Source organism: Lissotriton helveticus, chromosome 6, assembly GCF_964261635.1.
Source record: "Lissotriton helveticus chromosome 6, aLisHel1.1, whole genome shotgun sequence".
In the NCBI taxonomy this organism is placed as follows: domain Eukaryota; kingdom Metazoa; phylum Chordata; class Amphibia; order Caudata; family Salamandridae; genus Lissotriton; species Lissotriton helveticus.
Window position 1 is genome coordinate 2,059,632,039 of NC_136067.1, and position 22,186 is coordinate 2,059,654,224.

General features: G+C 41.6%; 1 protein-coding gene across 1 annotated transcript in view; it reads right to left on the reverse strand.

Moving 5' to 3' along the window:
• Positions 1-926: 926 nt before the first annotated feature.
• Positions 927-22,186, reverse strand: part of LOC144762987 (extracellular calcium-sensing receptor-like) — a 148,262-nt gene continuing 127,002 nt past the window's right edge. The window contains exon 7 of the mRNA XM_078648301.1: positions 927-1,840. Within this exon, the coding sequence (XP_078504427.1) occupies positions 927-1,840 (914 nt within the window). The remainder of the gene's footprint in view (positions 1,841-22,186) is intronic.

Genomic DNA, 22,186 nt, shown 5'->3' on the forward strand with positions numbered 1-22,186 from the left:
TCACTCGGTGTGCATCTGTTAATTTTTCAACCAAAAACATGCGCACACAAAAGAATATCTTCACTTTTGAAAAACAGGTTTCTGTCCAAATATAATTACTGTCTTGCTCCGGATTTCAAATAACAAATTGTAACATTGCAGAAGAGTTCACAGACGACTTTTAAATTACTCTCTGCTTCGTGCATTTGCTGTAGGATTTGTTTATTAAGAATGGAGTGATGGCTGTTTCACATTGGGCTTATTTAATATATTTCACTCTTATAAGCCATAAATTAAGTGATTTAATATAATAATCACACAACTTCAGATGTTGCACAGTCTTTTCTGATTAAAATGATCGTTAAAGCAGCATAGATCGTAGTCTGAATAAAGACGATGAAAGTATGAGTCTTTAAAGAAATAATCTTGTGCTTAAAGGAGCAAATAAATGGAAGTATACAGGTCTGTTTTTCTTCATTGAAAACGAAGTCTTTTTCTTGAGAGACTATTCTTTCCTTCTGGATTTTTTTGTTGCAAGCCGTGCTTCTTAACTGCGTGGATCCTTTGCTGTGGCTAAAACGTCCCCAAATTGTAATGAAGTATAATGTAGAAAGTGCCAGTAGACAAGAATACTTCAAGATGAATATTTATTAGCCACAGCTGCAGCAGTCCCAGAGTAACTGTTTCACATAGAACTACTAAACTAGCAATCCACAAATAACATTTGAGATTCTCATGACATGAGGTTATGATGTAATCATACCAAGATCACCACAAAATCGTCTCTGAAAACTTTATATTTAGAAGACTTTTCCTTTTATTCTGTTTGGTTACACAACCAAAACACTTGTGCAAACTTCAGAGATTTAGCCCAGCCCATGAAATGTGGTTTTACTGAAAACATTTCAAGACCTCAAAGGAAACTCTCTATCTTTTTCAATGATTTATTATTTTATGGCCATAGTTGCTTTCTCTTTTAAATGTTCTCGAGAATTGAGCTTGGGTTTTAGCAGGATAATGAAACATTTTGGGAAGAAAATGCAGCCAAGTAGCCCGGCGCTGGAGGACTGGATGGTAAACACCTCCACAGCCACCATGTACTTGCCTCGGGTGCTGGTGTATGCTGGGATGAAGGACAACCACACACTGAGAAACACCAGCATGCTAAAAGTAATTAGTTTTGTCTCGTTGAAACTGGCAGGCAAAGTTCTTGCTAGAAAGGCCACAATAAAGCTAACCAGGGCAAGAAGCGCCATGTATCCCATCATGCAGTAGAAGAAAAAGGAGTGCCCTTCATTGCACTGGAAGATGATCCTCCCCTCATTAGCTTCCGTGTTCATTTCTGGGAATGGAGGGGACTTCAGGATCCAAACAGTGCATATGATGACCTGGAGCACTGAGCAGAGGCAGACGACTCCATTGGCTGTGTTGGGCCCCAGCCACCTTCTCCAAGGGCTGTGGTGGCTTGTAGCCTTGAAGGCCATGACCACCAGAATGGTTTTGGCTAGGACAGATGAGATACTGACAGAGAATACTACTCCAAAGAGGGTTTGTCGGACCATGCAGCTGAGGCTGGTGGGCTGACCGATAAAAACCATGGAGCAGAGAAAGCAGAGCATGAGGGCCAGGAGTAGGAGGAAGCTGAGCCCGCGGTTGTTGGCTCTGACGATGGGCGTCTCGCGGTACCAGAGGAAGGTGCACAAAATAGCAGTAGTGAGGAGTGTGAGGAAAGTGGCTGTAATGGCCAACACCAGGCCCAGCGGCTCTTCGTAGGAGAGGAATTCGATTACTCTGGGGACACACATATCCCTCCTCTCATTGGGCCATTGATCGTCCGGGCATCGCTGACACTCAGCTGCATCTAAACAAGTGAAAGACATGATAACCTTAATCATTATGAAATGGTGACTCCTATAGTGTGGGATGGAAAGCTATCCTATTGCTAGTACATTGCGACGAGGCCTCTTCTTTCATATAGCATAGTCTAATGCCTGGTATGAATCTTTAAATGTAGATGCAGTACTCTATGTAGCTTTTTACAAGTGTCCCAAGGGAGCATCACATGGTTATTAAGACAGTCAATCCTCTAAACTTCTCTGTTTTGAGGGTGAAGATGTGTAATCAGCAGGATGAGTAGAGGGAGAAATAGTTTCCCCCAAAAGATGACTCAAACCCTAAAGAGGGCCTTGTCCTTTAGATCAAGACTTTTCCACATAAAGTGCACTTTGAGTTGGGCATCCATGTTGCCTCTAACTGCTAGGGTACTAATGTATCTAGAGCTGTTATTTGTGAGCGTGAAGTCTTACCTATTTCATGTTTTGTGTTCACATTAAAAAACACTTTCTTGCTACTGTTGGTATCATTCAAAGATATTGGCTTACAAATATAATGTCCTAAATGTTTGGGATTTTGTTGAGCTTTTTTTCTCAAACTGCTCAAACTGTTATTGCCACTTGCATGTTTTACATTGTATTCTTCACTGGGGTCACTTATGCTCTAAAATAATGAATGTATTTAACGGTTTTATATAGTGCTCTTTCCAACAATATTGATGTTAAGGCACATCAACGAGAACAATTAGAGATACCTATATAATTATTATAGTGCAACAGGACATACGTTGCTTTAGAAGGCAATATGAAGAAAAAACACAAATTAGCATAGTGATATGACTGGGTGCATAGTAATTACAAACAACAGGGGCAACCCTAGAACCTAAAACAGGGGCTAGCTAACACTATAACCCAAACAATGGTTCAAGTACACCACTAAGGATGAAAACAATTTTACAATCAGACTAAGAAAAATAGACCTCCCCAAGTAAGAGAAAGAAAAATAAAATCAGAAAAAGGTGCTACCCAACCATTAAAACACCCAATAACCATGGACAAATAGTTTCTTTTAGATTTCATAAAGATTTTTTAATATTATCAAAGGAAGCGTATCAAAAACACATATTCACAACAATAATGGCGCTCACACAGTTACAAAAACAATGTTACAAATGTAAACAATGACAGGTGTAAACGAACAATTAGTGGCTGAGGAAAAAACAAGAACAGCGTTCAAAGCAAAACAGAAACACACAGCAAAACAGTTGTGTCCTCATTAATTAGAGCCACATCTTTAACGTCAAAGGCCTTTCAACCCATTACTAAATGAAGGGTCATCGTCAGGACAGAATATCAAGGGTAGGAGCGTCCACTGAATTTCCATAAAAATGTCTAGAATAAAATATGTACATGGGTTTCAGAAAACAGTTAACACAAATTGGAAACAGACAATAAAAATTGTGACAGAGGCCAAAAGGAAGTTTCTCAAATGACCTAAGAAAAGATATTAAAGAAACCCGAAAAATAAGTGCTGCCTAAAAAATAAATAAAAACAGAAATTCGAAAGAAAAAGAAAAGTAACTTAATAACATAGCTATTAGCAGAGCAAAGGTATTGAAGAGAAAATCAGGATGATAATCACCTAAATTGTCACGAAGAGTGTAATGTGCGACATGTGCCTCAGCCAAAGGTATTTTGGGGGCCCTTCGAACTTATGATCCAGTCTCTGCTGTTTCATGCCCTCTTTGGCCAAATTCTACATGTGTTTACATCTAATATTAAGGGATTGTGGTGCGTGTTTTCACTATTGTAACACAGCAGCATCTCACTAATATTACTCCCATAATTTCCGTGACACCCTTCCATTCCTCATATGGGAGGTCCTGTATTGATCTAAAAGAAACTTTTTATATGGATGTAGCATAAAACATAAACACATTTTGTCTGCAAAATGCCTGTAAAAGTCTTGCACACATTAAACATAAATGATAGAAAAACGCTATTTAAAACAATCTGTTTAAAAAATATTCAAGGTCACCATGGCAAAACTCTCTGCAGAACACAGCTGGCTCTAGCAGGGGGGTCCTGAAAGGCTGGGGCCCTGGGCCAGAGCCCACGTTGCCCCTGCCTTAAAACGTCTCTGCACTTAGCTGTGCACTGCATTGTCCAGCACTGTCCCAAATACATGCCCTCCCCCCATCACACCCTGCTCTCTGTGATACATTTACTCCATCTCCAAACCCCATGGAGTTCTATATATAACATTTTGTGCTGGAGATGCTCCTGCTACAGTTATTTGTAGAGACCCTTGCTACATCTGGGAGCTAGTCGACCTATATTTATTTGTTTATTTGTATTCTTGTATAGCGCAGGAAGTCAATCCTCGGAAGGGTATCTCCGCGCTTAATATTAAACTTCTAAAATCAATGATGCACTTGTCCAGTACTTCTATGTTTATGATTGTTGCCCAAGTGCAGTGGGGTTGCAATAGGTTACATTTTTGTTACTTATTTCCTTTATAATTCTGGTGCAACTTCCCAGTTAAATTATGTGCAATCTTATTCTGAAAGGTCATATTCCCTAGACTACATTATTTTGGAGTCCCAACATGCTCTGCTGATCCACAATCCAGAAATAGAGGGGTTTATTTATAAGCCTCTTGCAACGCCGGTGCGTCACTTTCCGGTGGCGCAGGAGCCTGATCCATATTTATCAGGCAGCACGAAGCCACTTTTTTTGGCTTAATCCTGCCTCTTAAATATTGTTCCCTTTAATGTAGTTTTCTGTGTTAAAGGGGCACGCGATGGGTGTTGCTGGGGGTGTTCCCAGCAACATCCATGGCTTTTTAACACTGCCCAAGATTTACAAGAAATCATAACTCTGAGGCACACATAGAAGAGGAAAAAGCCTCTATTGATTGTTTTTGTGCAGGAAGGTTTCCCTTTCTGCACAATAATAGTCATCCCCACAACGCAGGCCTCCTCGCATCATGATGCAAAGGTGCCTGCATTGGCGTATGGCCCATTGTGTGCCAGCGCAGGGGAAAAGGACAGGAATGCGCCGTGTCTGAATGTGCCATATCTGAATGTGCTGTATCTGAGAGATACAACGCATTGCTGACCTTTTCTTTTGCCGTAGGTCAGTCCTGCAGGAAGGCCTGAGGCACAGCCCTTCCGAAAAAACTAATAAAAGAGGCCCATAATTTCTAAACTTAGCATGTCTCCCCTGAACCACGTTCATGTAAAGCCAGGAGTCAGTCTCCTGGTGGGTCTGGTCAGAATCCTGGAAAACCCCAAGATGTGAGGCCAGAGGCCTGGGTAGCAAGCAGGGACCCAGGTCTCTCATGCATAATAAATGAGGCTAGTTTTTGGGGAAAACCACACAACATTTATACAGCACCTAACTAGGTAAAACGTCAGCATCATAAGCGTTAAGTAGTACAATGGCAGGGTGAATGTAGGTTAAAGCTTAGGTGACTACCCAGTAAGAAAGGGGCCCCCTACCAACCGAGTATGCTGCTCTACAGGGATTCTCTGATTTATCCTTTTCTGATACCCCAGCCTGTCCTCATTCCTACAGATATCTTTTGTTGAGCTGGTTTCAGCTCCCGTCTGTGTGTCCCTCATTCTTTGGACTATTCATAAGTAAGTCATGATTGGTCGGTGTATGTTAGTCGATAGATAGTCACAATATTGGATATATGCATACCACATTGTTTGTGTGTTTTGTAGTCTATAACTAAAAGTTTGGGTGAACTTTTTCTTGGGTCAACAATTTTATCTCATCTCTTTCATTATGTTATGGTGGTGGAACCTAGCTTACTCTCCACATCTTGCCTTTTGGTACAGGCTCTTCCGCTTCATTTATTGAACTCTGATTATACAAATGAACTATCAATACTTACATGTCCTTCTGAGGCTAATGATCATATTGGTTTTAAATATGTTCTATTTTTTATCATCCCGTAGTCCACTTTGTTCTATAACTAATTATGAAACTGTGTCTGTTTTAGGAATTAACTTATTGTTTTGATTGTTGTTTATTTCATTATTCCCTCCTTTTTCCATTCCCCATTAGGTTCTTTCTCTGTGTTCCACACTATGCTATTCATGTTACCCTGATGAAGGTGGAGCCCACATCTGGGTGAGGCACCAAAATGCGCGTTGGCGCTGAATTACTGCGTGTGTTTGGATTTAACTATCATCTCAAAGCAAGAGAACACACAACAGTCTGTCATATGCTTATTGATGGACCTGCCTTGTCCATTTACCTTATTGTTCTATGTGCGACTTGAATGTGTTTTATTGATAGGTTTGTCTGGGTATGCTTGAATGGTTGACTACCTGAATGGATGCTGGTTTGAATGTGTGTGGGTGGGACCTTATTTATTTCTACATGTTTGATGTATTTATGTCAGTAACTTTATATAGATGAATTGTGATCAACTTTATGCATACTAATCATGAAAAATATATATATATATATAAAAAAGAACTTTTTGTACAGTTTACTGATTATATAGGCAGGTTGACGTTTCCATAGTAATTTAGGTGACTACCCAGGCCTGTATTGGGGTAAATTGCAAATCATAACACTAGCTTCAATCTGGTGGCGTAGGAAGCATTGGACCCACGTCTGGGCATACCCTTTCTACTGAGGGTGGCAAATGCAAAAATAAAAGATGATGGACGGTATGCTGAATTAATCAAACATTCACACCCATTTAAAGATCTGGGTTAAATCCATCGTTGTTTTGCATGCCAAGGAGGACCTGGCCTGGCAATTCAGGCTCGACTGTTCCCATGAGGAACTGGCCCAAGACTGATTTTCACATGGCTGGGTCTAAACTGGGGTGGTATGGTGAGCAAAAGAACAATGCATTTAACCCAGATCTCTTCACTGTGAGGGAATGTTTGATTTGCTCTGCATTCCGTCCATCATCTGTGTGTATTTTGATTTTGGCTTAGTCAAATGGGCTGGTGATAAGGGCATTCTCTCTCCTTTTCAATTTGGATTCTGACCAAATTTAGGTACAAATGAGCAGTGTCTAAACCTAGCCCTGATTGTTAATAAGTGTAATCACGCTAGATGTGGCCCCATCTATCTTGCATTTATGGAACTGTCCACTGCTTTTGATTCAGTTAACAGGACCACATTGTGGTCACCCCTTCGGTGAATAGTTTATATACCCTGCATGCTGGCACCTCTGCTTTTAATACTCTACATAAATGGGACAGCTCACTTAATTTCAACTCAAGTAGAATGGCAGGCACTCCTTACTCTATGTCAACATTGCAGTCCTTTTAGCCCTTACTCCTAATGCACTGCGGCAGCTGGTGGACTGTTTTGCTCTTTTTTTGCAAAATCTTGACTAAAACGAATTACTCTTAATCGCATATCATGTCCTGCAGGCCTTGTAAATTAGATTAGATAAAATTACCAACAAGGGCATGCACTTACGATTGCTGATTACTTCTGCTATCTGTGCTTGACCTTCAGGTCTTCAGGGTCTTGCCATTCCCAGTTCAACAACTCTGGCCTCAAACTCAGTTGAACTGTAGGTATGGTCTGCAATCTTATTAGACCAGGCACTAGGAAGACTGTCTTCTCAGCATTGAAGGTATACAACTCCCAGTGTATTTGCACTTCTATCTATGGTGCAGTTTTGTGGTTTAAAAAAAAATCGCTCCCAACAGGCAGAGAAAAATAGTTTTCTTTGTCATCTGCTGAACTTACCACCTAACACTTCTAGCTAACCAGGGATTTATTTCTGACACGGTCCACTTGGTGCCTCTCCTGTTGTGGATCAGCATTTGGATTATTCTAGCAGAAATGCTAAGCAGGATATCATCCTTGAGTCTCTCAACCTTGAAAATGCTTTCTCTATTTTACAGTAGATTTATATTCGGGACACTCTAGTAACCCTGGGATTGTCTTCTTTGTTCACTGAGCCAAGTAGTATTTCTAAAGCAGACGAGTTAAAGGTGAAAGCAACATTTTTGCAATACACTGAAGCCCTAAGGATGAAAAACGAACTAGTCACATCTACAATTCTGAATTGTTACAGATCTTTACTTATAGGTGAACCCCCTATGTATTTATCTATTGATCTTACACAATGGGAGCAATCACTTCTTTTCCGTTTCAGGGCGGGATCTATATATTGGTCCCTGTGTTTTAAAAGTGTCCTAGACCAGCCCCCATATGATGCAATGTGAGCGAGTGCAATGAACAAACCTGACAACTACAAGAGGGTTTGGGGGGTTCTCCCTCCAAGAACATTTGGGAAAATTTGCAAAAATGGTGCATTCTACAACACATTTGTCATTATATATTCAATTGTATTAGAATTTAAAGCATAGTAAATGATGACCTTTCAATGCACCTGAAAACATCATTTTCTGTTGGGGCTCTTCAAAGATTCCCTCACATTCACCCTCCAACAATGCCTCTCACCGCTCGTGCTTGGTCTGGAGAAGCACAAACTCAAGATTCACAATGTAATACAGTAGTTAGAGTTGACTTTACTAATAAGAATTTATTTCTACCCCCAAAAAACATTTTTAGCAAAATTAGGATAATGAAAGACTGGGATAAAAACATAACTTTCTAACCTACATTACAACTGTAATTTATGTACTGCACAGTAACAAAAGGATCACTGTGACAAAAGTGGTAAACCACTGAGCTATGCACATAAAATACTGTTCTGTGATCTACATAGTACACACTCTTTTCAGCAGGCATATTAACCTCTGCACTACCTTAGATGAGTGAAAACTGCTACCAGACAAAGCTCAGATAGATCTCTCTCCAGCATGTACATTAATCACCAGAGTTATCTTGCCACTTTTATTGTTGCACTAGCTGTACCTGGCCATGCGTTGCTGTGGCTCAGTCTGGTTAAATGGAAGAGAAAGAAAAGAGTAAGCGCACGTGTCTAATATATTTAATTTCACAATGCTTGTCAGTATACAATATGTTTTTGTGACTATTGTCTCTATGCGTCCCTTGTAGTTGTTGCGCAGCAAGCAAATCGATAGGGTCTGTTCAGCCTTTTAATTAAAAATATGTGCGTATTGGACACGCGCGTATTCGAATCCAATGTTGTGTATATATAAATATGCGCTAATGTTGCAAAGTGAACCAACTCCTCCCCCCTACCTCCACCCACTTCCCGGTCTGCCATCCTGACACTAAGGGGTCAATTCTGAATCGGGAAACGAATCCGTACGACGATTTGTATTCGTAGCTGTTTCCGTACGAATCATACAAATCCGTGCGAATCGCGTAGTACGATCTGTAGGTAAAAAATATGTCAGAATCCGTGCGAACCGTACGAAAAACAAGGCTAACTCCGTACGACATAGACCCTCACAGTGAACCGTACGATTCGTAAACCTGCCGTACGACCCGCCAAGTACGATCCGGACCGGGGAATGTGTACGTGATTCGTACGGAACACGTCGCGTATAGGCAATTTGTACGGAGAGCCACACATTCACATATGCACCGTACCCCTAAACTCAAGGGGTGTACGCATGGGGTGTATGCACCGTACACCTACGGCCTTGGGGGGTACGTACTGTACCCCTACGCACCATACGCCAACATTCATGGGGTGTACGCACGGGGACAACCGCACCGTACACCTGAAATCCAGGGGTGTACGCACCGTACACCGACGCACCATACCCATGCATTCATGGGGTGTACGCACCATACCCAGAGGGTCCGTTCCGTACGGATTACGAGGCGAAATCTGCTTTTCTGGACGTTTTCAGCTCCCGTAAAAAAAAGAGTCGTACGGAGTGTTGTCGATACGAATCGTACTTGCTGGGTCGTACAAAGCTGCTTCGATCCGTACGGACATCGCATACTGCGTGTTCCGAGTGCGATCCGTACGGATTATTGAGTCGTATGGTCCTTGGTACGATTCGTAAGGAGAACTGCATTGGGTGCACATCGTACTACATCGTACGTACTGGGGACGGTTCGGGATACGATTCGTACGGGAAAAATGATCCGTACGGCGATTCAGACTGGATTTTACCGAATCGGAATCGGCCCCTAACTGTCCATCCTAATAAATGTAGACTATTGTCTCTATGCATCCCTTGTAGTTGTTGTGCAGCTAAAAAATCATACAAATTGAAGCACTCCCACAATAATAGCTCCAATTAGCCAAATAATTTGAATGATCCAAGGACTTTTGAAGATTCTCTTCTTTTATTCCAATTCCAATCCCAAACCAACGCGTTTCGCCAAGGTCATAAAACACCTATCGGCTTCATCAGGGCTGGAAATAACACAAAGGTTTCTGTCTTAGCGATATATACAAGTGTTGCAATTGCAAAAATTATATAGAGCCCCATTAGGCCCGTAGAGAAAACCTGTGCCATTTTGAATCCATTACTTAGTGAATACATGCACATCACTCCTATTTACACATGCTTAGTTTTGACAACATTATTTAAAACATATTAACGACAATACATTTTCATGTGAAGAACTTGATCCCAATATGTATCTCAGTGGTGTCACACAAGAGCCTATACATGTCCATGCATATTTGAAAGTGAACAGCCACCTGTGACATCAATTGCAACATTCCGCTTATACCCCAAAGGTTTTTTCTGATGTTAACTCTGACAATATTTTACCTTGTCTTCATATAAACAATCTCCTGCCTGAGGGGAGAAGCATTTTCCTTACTCTTAAGTCTCGGCATGAAGGAAGACTGATCAACTACGCAACACGAATTAATGCTGCCTTTTCCAAAAACCAAAATTTCCTACCTCTATAAATTTCAGGGAGATCGCTCTCTCTATTCCTTATCGCTATAGTCCATAGTACATAGATCAACGAGGGGGAAACAGAGAACTGAAATTAAGGCGGCAGGAGGCAAGATGGATAATGCGCTTGCGGGCAGTGGAGGACGGCCTAAATTATGACCGGGAGTTGGAGTTTTTCCTGGGAGATTAAGAGTTAAAAACAATGTGGTACTTGTAATTGTAATGGAGATGTTTTGTGCGTCTTGGAAATCTGTCATTTAAGATTAAGTACTTTGGTTTAACTCTATTCTAAGATGGCGGCCTGGGTAGCGTAAACGGTGAGTCTGTTTTTGATGTTAATCAAGAAGTATCAGGAAACGCACTATCTGGCAAAGTCCCCACTCAAAGATGGCGACCGGGAAAATAATAGCGGCAAGTCCGCTTTTTATGTTTAGTTTAGGAACATAACGGAATCAGGAAGTAGTGAAGGTGTTGCCTGTACTCGGGACGCCAAGACAACGTGGAGGGTGAGTATCCATAATAGAAGGATATAATGTAGAGATAAAGCGGTTTTGAGCATTGGGAATAATAATAGTAAGCTATGCCGCCTTTCATTTTAACAGGGAGCGATGCAGGACTAAGGGTGGAGAAAGGAAGAAGATAAATGGAGTGAAGTTACAGACTAAGGTATGAGTTTGAGTGGGAAATATTAGGAACAGTTGTAGTTGCCAACGTAAAGATAAGTGGAAGTTTAATTGTGATATCTAATTTTCAGATATAAAGCAAGATTAAAGAAAGAATAAATTGGACAATTTGGGAATAAGAGAAACTGGATCGGATTGATTTACCGAATAGAACTGCAGGTGAGAGCAGAGCACTGATAAATGGCTATTTCTGTCGTTAGTTTGGAAAGCTTGGAAACCATAAAAATGGATAGATATATAAAAATACATGAGTTTTAAAATGGGGGCATTAATTATTCTTTAGGAATTGCGAATACTGAAGAGAGGCTTTTCTCCAACCAATGGACTATAGCGATAGGGAATAGAGAGAGCGATCTCCCTGAAATTTATAGAGGTAGGAAATTTTGGTTTTTGAAAAAGGCAGCATTAATTCGTGTTGCGTAGTTGATCAGTCTTCCTTCATGCCGAGACTTAAGAGTAAGGAAAATGTTTCTCCCCTCAGGCACAAGATTGTTTATATGAAGACAAGGTAAAATATCGTCAGAGTTAACATCAGAAAAAACCTTTGGGGTATAAGCGGAATGTTGCAATTGATGTCACAGGTGGCTGTTCACTTTCAAATATGCATGGACATGTATAGGCTCTTGTGTGACACCACTGAGATACATATTGGGATCAAGTTCTTCACATGAAAATGTATTGTCGTTAATATGTTTTAAATAATGTTGTCAAAACTAAGCATGTGTAAATAGGAGTGATGTGCATGTATTCACTAAGTAATGGATTCAAAATGGCACAGGTTTTCTCTACGGGCCTAATGGGGCTCTATATAATTTTTGCAATTGTAACACTTGTATATATCGCTAAGACAGAAACCTTTGTGTTATTTCCAGCCCTGATGAAGCCGATAGGTGTTTTATGACCTTGGCGATACGCGTTGGTTTGGGATTGGAATTGGAATAAAAGAAGATAATCTTCAAAAGTCCTTGGATCATTCAAATTATTTGGCTAATTGGAGCTATTATTGTGGGAGTGCTTCAATTTGTATGATTTTTTAGGTGTGCCTAATCAATTTTGATTACGCAGGGAGGAGTAGGGTGTTTTCCTCCCCCAAATGTTGTAAGCACCCAAGTAAATAGAAATTGTAGTAAGCTATTATAAGTGTGTATTACCTCTTGAGCGCCGTTGCAAACTCCTAGAGCACACAGGATTATAATTTAGTTGTTGTGCAGCAACCAAATCGATAGGGTCTGTTCGGCCTTTCGATTAAAAACACACGCGTATTGGACACGCCGTATTCATATCCAACGTTGTGTATATATAAACACGCGCTTATTCAAATCCAACGTTGTGTCAAAATTTCAAAGCAATCGGTGAAGAACTTTCGGTGATTTAAGATTTTGAACAAACGAACATTGAAATTTTTATGTGTCTGTTCGGGCTTTCGATTAAAAACATGCGCGTATTCGACACACGCATATTCGAATGCAACATTGTGTATATTTTTATTTTTATTAGTACCTGGTACAAAACAATATGCAGAACAGTCCAAAAAAAATACCTTCCTATGATCAATAAATAGATACATAGATATAGACATATTAGGACACTAGAGATTCAACAACAAATACAGTAAAAAAATACATATTATACACATATATAATTACTGTAATAAAATCAGGGGAAAAAGTTCATATATGTTCAATGGGGTAAATTAAATATGGGATTCTCTCCAGATATTAAGCGGAGCCCAGATACTCTGGCCCATCTCTCTCATCCTTTTGCCTCTCCGGGTATAAAGAGAGGACTCGATGTTATGAATACCCATAAGCCTTGCTAACCACATCTGAAAAGTAGGTGCTAAGCTATCCTTCCATCCTGCCACCAATATAATACGCAGGACATCCACACATATGAACACAAAGGCCTCCTTATCATTTCAAGGGCTAATTTACTATCAGTGCCAGATATCATAAGGTAGGGCATAGGCAGATCTCAATACCTAGCAACCCCTGCCAAAACTTCTCAATCTCAGCACAGATTCCCTTCAGTTTTTCACATTGATAAAACATGTGGATAAGATTAGCTTGCCCTCCCTGACACCTTGGGCACTTGTCGTCCTCTCTTTTACCCCATTGAAATAGCTTAGCAGGAGTAAAATACAGATTAAAAAGAGTCTTATATTGTTGCGCTCTTAAATTCGTGGATTGAAACAGTTTGCCCGCAAGTAATAATGCTTTATCTAAATCAAAATCCGGATCCCCAAGTTTCTCCATCCATGATGACTCACATTTGTCCATATCATCTTCTAGCCTTTCAATGAATGTTTTATGAATCATTTTAATTCTAGTTCCACCTCCTAATAGATAATCAATCATATTTATTCTCCCTCCTGGGTGGATGCGCGGCCTAATACCGGAAAGCGTATGGCAGATTTGGAGAAATTTAAATCCATGATTGGAGGGTATTCCAAATTTGCATTGGACATCATCAAAGCTCAGCAGGTTATCTACATCTGTTTTAAAAATTTCCCCTACTCTTTTGACTCCCCGTTGTTCCCAAACAATGCCCATTCTCTCACTACTGTATTGTAGAAAAATGCTGGAGTTCCAGAGAGGCTTGTAATAATTAATTTTCGGGATTCCCAACATTTTTTGGACACCTTTCCATACTGTCCAAATTCCATCCAGTATCTTATATTGGGTCTTACTATAATACTGTCTCTCTGTACTACGTAGCAAGAGGCCGTACGCCTCTCCACCAACCAGTAGTTCAAAGATAGAGGGAAGATTACCACTCCCAAAAGGGGAGTCAGCTGAATTAACAGCTGGATCAAATAATACCCCCATCTGACTCAACAAACAGGCCCAGTGATAAAATCTTATATTGGGGATAGCTAACCCTCCCCTTTCTTGTGGAAGGGATACAAATCTCATAGATCTTCTAACTTTGCGGTATTGCCAAATAAAGTTCAGAAATACTGACTCTATAGTTTTTATCCACCGCTCAACCACCATAAGAGGAATCGAACGAAAGAGGTATAACATTTTAGGGAGCATAGTCATTTTAATTACATTGGCTTGACCTATTATAGATAACTGAATAGTATCTATGCGCTTTAACTCCTGTGTAATAGACGCCACCAGCGGGGCAAAGTTTTCTTCAATAATTAAATTCATTACGGGGTTAATCCTGACCCCTAAATAGATTGCCGAGACAACAAACCTCCCATCCTGTCTCTCCACTTTGTGGGTGCACACCACTTGAGTTTTACTCTCGTTCAGGAGGTATCCAGAATAACTGCCGAATCCCACAGCTAGCCGTGTGAGGGCTGTCATGGCCTTTGCCGGATCTGTAGTAGTTATAGCCAGATCATTGGCATAAGCCAATAGTTTGGTCTCAAGTCCCTTGCATACTACTGGCTTGATAGCCTCACACCTTATTATGCTACCTATCAATGTATCTATATATAGGGCGAAAAGAATCGGGGAGCAGGGACAGCCCTGACGTGTGCCTCGGGAGATTAAAACTGAATCCTGGCCCTGGGAACAACATACATAGCCTTTACCGCTCCCATTATCTTGGGGCCAAAGCCCCTATGTTCCAAAATCCCCCATAAATACCTCCACGTTACGCGGTCAAAAGCCTTTTCGGCATCCAGAAGGATCATCGCCATCCGCCCCCCCGAGGCAGCATGCACGTCAAATAGCGCTACGGCCCGTCTTACATGGTCAGTTGTTCCTCGACCTGGGATAAACCCATGCTGCCACAGGAAGCCCAGACCTGCGATGACCCGTTCCATCCTTTTGGCCAAGACCATAGCGTAGATCTTAGTATCGGAATTCATGAGGGATATTGGACAATATGCACTGGCGTCCTCCTTAGGCTTACCTTTTTTATGAAAAACAACTATATTTGTTTCTTCCCAAGATTCCGGGATGGCCTTATTACAGATTATGCTGTTAAATAAATCCAACAGAATAGGTACTATAACTTCCTGTAGACACTTATATTATTATTATTATTTTGTTTCTTGTATAGCGCAGGAATTCGCCCCCATAGGGGTATCTCCGCGCTTGCGTTCTTACCACAAGCTGGTTAACTTAAAGACAATCAGGCCGGAATGGTGGGAAAGCTATATATATATATAGCTCCAATGGAATACCATCCGGTCCTACGGCCTTCCCTATTGCCAGACCATCAAGTGCTACAACTACTTCTTCCATTGAAAAATCTTCATCCAACGCCATTCTCTCCTGTTCCGTCAGCTTAGGGCCTAAATCATCGTTCATCAAGTGGGGCATATCAGCTCTAACCTCTTCTTCATATAGAGCCTGATAGAAGTTTTTAAAAACATTCCTGATCTGATCTGGATCTGAGTAATTCTGAGCCCCCTCCCGAATATTTTTATAACATTCCTGCTACGTTCCTGCCTAATCCTAAGGGCCAAGAATCTACCCGCCTGCTCCCCGGTCTCATACATCCTACCCCTATATGTTTGATACTCGACTGCTGCTGTATGAGCCAACTGTTTATTTAATTCAGCATTAATTACTAGAACTTTCTGCTGACTCCCGTCCGCCTCAAACCCCCCTACTGTATCCCTCACATGCAGTTCCTCTGCCTCTGCTAGTTGACTCAAGAGGTTCTCATTCTGAGTCCTGGCCTCCTTCCTTAGCCTGGTGGAATAGCTAATTACCTCCCCTCTCAGGGCTACTTTAAATGAATTCCACACCATATTACGGGATGTACTATACCGGTTAATATAAAAAAAATGCTGAGCCCAAATCTTTAAGTGTTCCCTAAATTTAGTGTCTGCTAGCAGTCTCCTCTCAAAAGTCCGCCTTAACGGTGGCCTCAATATAGTATCAACATCATAGTGTAAGATTAGCGGGTTATGATCGGATATGACTTTCGAGTACTTTTTATTTTCTACCCTACTAACCTCCATAACTGAAATAAAGAAATAACCGAGCTTAGAATATTTTTTAAAAGGGCATGAGAAGTACGCACACCCCGGGTTCTTCGGCTATTTTGCTCCCCATACATCCAATAGCCCATAAGATTTAATCAATGAGCTCACCGCTCGAAAGACCCTAGGCTTACGGCCCAAATATAAGGTATTAATACCTATTTCTGTAAAATCAGCTGAGATGTTAAAATCACCACATACTAAAAGGGGGCTTGGCGAATTTGCTAGTTCTACCTCCAAATTATAAAAAATTTTGGGGTCGTCCTGGTTAGATCCATATACCGTACACAGTATAAAACCCAGCTCAAATTCAGCCATTGCCCATCGACCATGCGGGTCTGCCAGATGACGTCTTGCCCCCCAAACTAGACTTAGCCAGTATAGCCACTCCTCTGATATTAAATGTTTGTGAGGAGCAAGCCAATATATCATAACCTCCAATATTAAGCAGATGTTTTTTAGCCCAGGGTAGATGGGTCTCGTGAAGACAGACGACATCCAATTGATTTGATCTAACAAAATGACCCATCCTTTGTCTTTTACCCCAATCATTCAAGCCCCCAATATTAATAGAGCAAACCTTAAGCTTCCCCATTACTTCTTTGTAGTTTCTTAACTATAATTAATTTCCACTTCTTCAAATAGCTCCCAGAAACTCCCTGAATCCATATGCACACACTATCGTACCAGGTAATCCGATTTTTCCCCCTTTTCTCCCCTCCATCCAAGTGAAGAACACCCCCCCTCGGCTTTCCCTCCCCCATCCCCCTACCAACCACCCCAGCGAGGCGCTCAGACCTAGGTCTGTGCATTTGATGTGCGCTGAGCTAGAGGCTGGGCAGTTTTTTCCCCAAGCTCCAAGTGCAACATATCCAAAACAAAAAAAAGGAAACCTCTATGTAGCCCTCCTAGCACCACAATAAACTATCCTCCCCCCCACTCTCCATCTCACCTCCACCCCACCCCTTAGCCTCCCCATCCTCAAACTTCACACAAAACAGCAGTGTTTATTAAACCCCTCTGTCTTCATTTATCAAGAGAGTCCAGATATTCTTTCGCTTTTATCTCTGATGCAAAGTAAAGAGTATTCCCTTGATTAATAATCTTAAGCTGGGCTGGGTTGACAAGATATGCTTGAATACTTTTTTCTTGAAAAGGCTTGATGAGTTGCCTCAACCTCCAGCGCCTTTCCACTGTAGCTTGGCTAAAATCAGGTCGTACAAAAAATGATACCCCTCTACAAGTTCTTTTAGAGTCCGGCCTGGCGTAGGATAAAGATCCCCAGGAACACTAATATAGTTCGTGGTTTATCACCATCTTTTGGTGGTGTTCGCAATTTAAATAGGATACGGTGAGCCCTCTGTATCTCTGTTGCCCAATTCCACCCAATTAGCTCTGGAAAGCTTTCGTTGAAGAAATCAATTACATACAACCTGGTGTCGGACCCCTCCACCCCCTCCGGGACCCCCAACACCCTGAGATTGTTTCTTCTTTGCCTATTTTCGAATTCTTCAAGCTTTTATTGAATGAATGTCCTTTATTTGCGAACCATGTCAAAATTTCAAAGTAAGTGGTGAAGAACTTTCGGAGTTTTACAATTTTGAACAAACAAACATTTACATTTTTATTTATATAGATTGCCACTATTGGATTTACAAGGTACTCTGCATCTTTTTTTAAACTGCTTCACTGCCACAAAACTGGCCTCTAGTACCAAACCGGCCCCCAACCCTTCCTGCTTCCTGAAGAAACACCCAATGCCAGGTCTGACCTTGATTGAGTGTTTATACATTGAGGATATATTTGCGGGCCTCGTTATTTTGCTCTTGCACCACACAATGTGGTGCAAGAGGAACGCAACTCAGAAATTAGATTTAGGAAGCTACTCAAAGCCACCAGGTGTGGCCCTGAGTGGCTTCATAAGTCTCAAATAAAGCAACGCAGAACAAATAGCTGCATTGCCTTACTTTGCCCATGGAGGCATTCCATAGTTGGTGCATGGGTATTCCCACACAACATCCATGGATTTGTGATTCATTATCATATTTACCAGAAGTGGTAAACCTGGGAATGCGTAAAAACCCTATGCCTCTCCAGGTGAGGCATATTGAGGCAAAATATCTGTATTTCTCCTAATTTTTTCCTCTTTCTATGTGTGCTGCATTCTGCAACACACATAGAAAGAGGACAATACCTTAGGGAATTGTGTTTAAAAAAAATCCTGCCTACAACACAGGGACCCTTTCTCCGTGGTGCAAGAGTGCCTGCAGTGGCGCTAGGCTGCGAAAACGGCGCCAGAGCAGGGAATATACAGGAATGCACCCTATTCTTTTAAATACGGCACATTCCTGCCCTTCACTGTCACGCAGTGCAGCAAGATGCCTTGCGCCACTGCACTGCGTGACAATCTCATAAATATGCCTCTACGAGTTTATGCTGGAAGGTTTTCATTATTTTGTTGAATTCGTTCTATTGTACGCTTGTGTAGTTGTTCCAGGGTGGAAAGTGCTATTTTGAACAAAGTTGTAGCTGACTTGGGTTTGAAGTATGCAAGGCATTCTATCGAATGTGGTCTGGCAGAAGTCTTTGTGGCCAATTCCGATGTCAGTCGGAGTTTCCTCCGACTGACAAGGTGGCAGAAACAAGACCGACTGACCTCTGGTCGGCGGTCCTGATCGCCTAATTATGATGCGACCGCATGTTATAGTTGCATTCTCCCATTTCCCTATGGGAGCTTGTGTTACGGCCAGAAACCGACCGTAGCACAAGCTCCCATAAAGAATGGGAGATTTTGTTAATCCCTTCACCCCGTTGCAGGATCCTCAATGTACCTGACGCAAGGTTCAGGGGTTAACAGAGGGGCACCATAGGTGCCCCCTCGGCCCGAACAGAGGCAGCAAGAGAAAGGGGGCCCTGCTAGGGGTCCCCAAACATACTTTCTGACAGGGTTTTCATGTCGGAAAGGCTGGCATGAAACCCTGCCGGTAACTGTGCATCATATTCCGGACGGCGTGAACTGCAGTCCATTTGGATTAAGGGCTGGTTCCAGCTGGCCGACGGGCCCCTTGAGCCCATCGGAAGCCAGCAGGAATGACCTGCCGGTTTCAGTTCCAACCGGCTGTATCGTAATCAGCTGGTCAGAATTGAAACCATAATCGGCACCTTTGTGTGTGTTACACTTCTTCTGTAGAGTGAATTACTGCTTGGTAGCAGGGAGTTGGGTTTGTTAGATGTTTCCAAGGCATCTACATGTTGTAATCATTGTGGGAGAATAACGCAGAGCTGTTTGTTTACAATAAGGGAGCGTTGTCACTGCAGTCCCAGAAATCCAGATGATGACGAGACAAAAATAGTCCCCACTGCTGAACACTTACAGTAAATGAGTGAGGTAGGAAGCATTTTGTGGTTTCAGGGCTCCACAGTCACATCACTATGCTGTTGTAATGGTTATAATTGGAGTGTTGTTCATTCAGTGTTGTTTTGACTTTCATCATTATTGCTGTTTGAAGAAATAGAGATTCCTCTGTATGTGCAGCATCTGATAGAGCTACAGTGCTTCGTGGAGCTCCAACATGATGAACATAGGCCTGGATGCAATCACTTACATTGTGCACAAGGTCTCTTATACAAGGTGTAATGTAGTGTGATGAGTGCATTCTGTCAGTTATGCAAGGTGAAAAAGGTAGTGTCAAGGGCATGCATGCAACCTCTTATGCAAGTTGGGATGTAGTGTGATGAGTGCATTCTGTCAGTTATCCAAGTTTGAACTGCAGTGTCAAGAGCATGCAAGCAACCTCTTATGCAAGTTGGAATGTAGTGAGATGAATGCATTCCATCAGTTTTGCAAGTTTTAACTGTAGTGTCAAGGGCATGCATGCAACCTCTTATGCAAGTTGGAATGCAGTGTGATGAGTGCATTCTGTTAGTTGTGCAAGATTAAACTGTAGTGTCTAGGACATGCATGCAACCTCTTATGTGAGTTGGAATGCAGTGTGATGAGTGCATTCTACCAGTTAGACACGTTTGAGCTGCAGTGTCTAGGGCATCCATACAACCTCCTATGCAAGTTGGAATGTAGTGTGATGAGTGCAGTCTGTCCGTTATGCAAGGTGAAACTGGAGTCAAGGGTGTGCATAGCACCTCTTACACAAGTTCGAATGTAGTGTAATGAGAGTATTCCGTTGGTTGTGCAAGTTTGAACTGTAGTGTCAAGGGCATTCATCCAACCTCTTATGCAAGTTGGAATGTAGTGTGATGAGTGCATTCCATCAGTTATGCAAGGTGAAACTGTAGTGTCTGGGGCATGCATTGAGTCACTTATGAAAGTTGGAAAGTAGCGTGATGAGTGCATTCTGTCCGTTATGCAAGGTGAAACTGGAGTCAAGGGTGTGCATAGCACCTCTAACACAAGTTTGAATGTAGTGTGATGAGAGTATTCCGATAGTTATGCAAGTTTGAACTGTAGTGTCAAGGGCATTCATCCAACCTCTTATGCAAGTTGGAATGTAGTGTGATGAGTGCATTCCATCAGTTATGCAAGGTAAAACTGTAGTATCTAGGACATGCATGCAAACTCTTATTGTAGATGGAATGCAGTGTGATGAGTGCATTGTGTCAGTAATACAAGTTTGAGCTACATTGTCAAGGGCATGCATACAACCTCTTATGCAAGTTGGAATGTAGTGTGATGAGTGCATTTTGTCTGTTATGCAAGTTGAAACTGTAGTCAAGGGTGTGCATACCACCTCTTACGCAAGTTGGAAGGTTGTGTGATATTGCATTCTGTCAGTTATACAAATTTGAACTGTAGTGTCAAGTGTATGCAAACTCTTTTGCAAGTTGGAATGTAGTGTGATGTGTGCATTCTGTCAGTTATGCAAGGTGAAATTGTAGAGTCAAAGGTGTGAATACCACATCTTAAGCAAGTTGGAATGTATTGTGATAAGTGCATTCTGTCAGTTATACAAGTTTGATCTTTATTGTCAAGGGTGTACATGCGACCTGTTATACAAGTTGGAATGTAATGTTATGAGTGCATTCTGTGAGTTATCCTAGTTTGAACTGTAGTGTCAAGGGTTTGCATCCAACCTCTTATACAAATTGGAATGCAGTGTTGTGAGTGTATTATTTCGGTTATCCAAGTTTGAACTGTAGTGTCAAGGACGTGCGTGTGACCTCTTCTGCAAGTTGGAAAGTAGTGTGATAAGTGCACTCTGTCAGTTATGCAAGGTGAAACTGTAGTGTCAAGGGCGTGCATGCAACCTCTTATGGAAGTTGGAATCTAATGTTATGAGTGCATTCTGTGAGTTATCCTAGTTTAAACTGTAGTGTCAAGGGAGTTCATGCGACCTCTTATACAAGTTGGAATGCAGTGCGTTGAGTGCATTATATCAGTTATCTAAGTGCAAACTGTAGTGTCAAGGGTGTGCATGCAACCTCTAATACAAGTTGAAATGTAGTGTGAGGAGTGCATTCTATCAGATATGCAAATTTGAACTGTAGTCTCAAGGGAATACATGCAACCTTTTATGCAAGTTGGAATGTAGTGTGATGAGTGCATTCTGTCAGTAATGAACAGTGAAACTGTAGTGTCGAGGGAGTGCATGCAACTTCTTATGCAAGTTGGAATGTAGTGTGATGAGTGCATTCTATCAGTTATGCAAGGTGAAACTGTAGTGTCTAGGGCTTGCATGCCAACTCTTATATAAGTTGGAATGCAGTTTGATGAGTGAATTGTCAGTTATGCTACTTTGAACTGTAGTGCCAAGGGTGTGCATGCAACCTCTTATGCAAGTTGAAATGTAGTGTGATTAGTGCATTCTGTCAGTTATGAAAGGTAAAACTGTAGTGTCATGGCGTGTGTAGGAAAGCAGGATCTGCTTCTTATGCTTGCACCCACTTTTTGCTTGATGTTACACTGTTTTTGACCGGTCTGACTGGGATCCT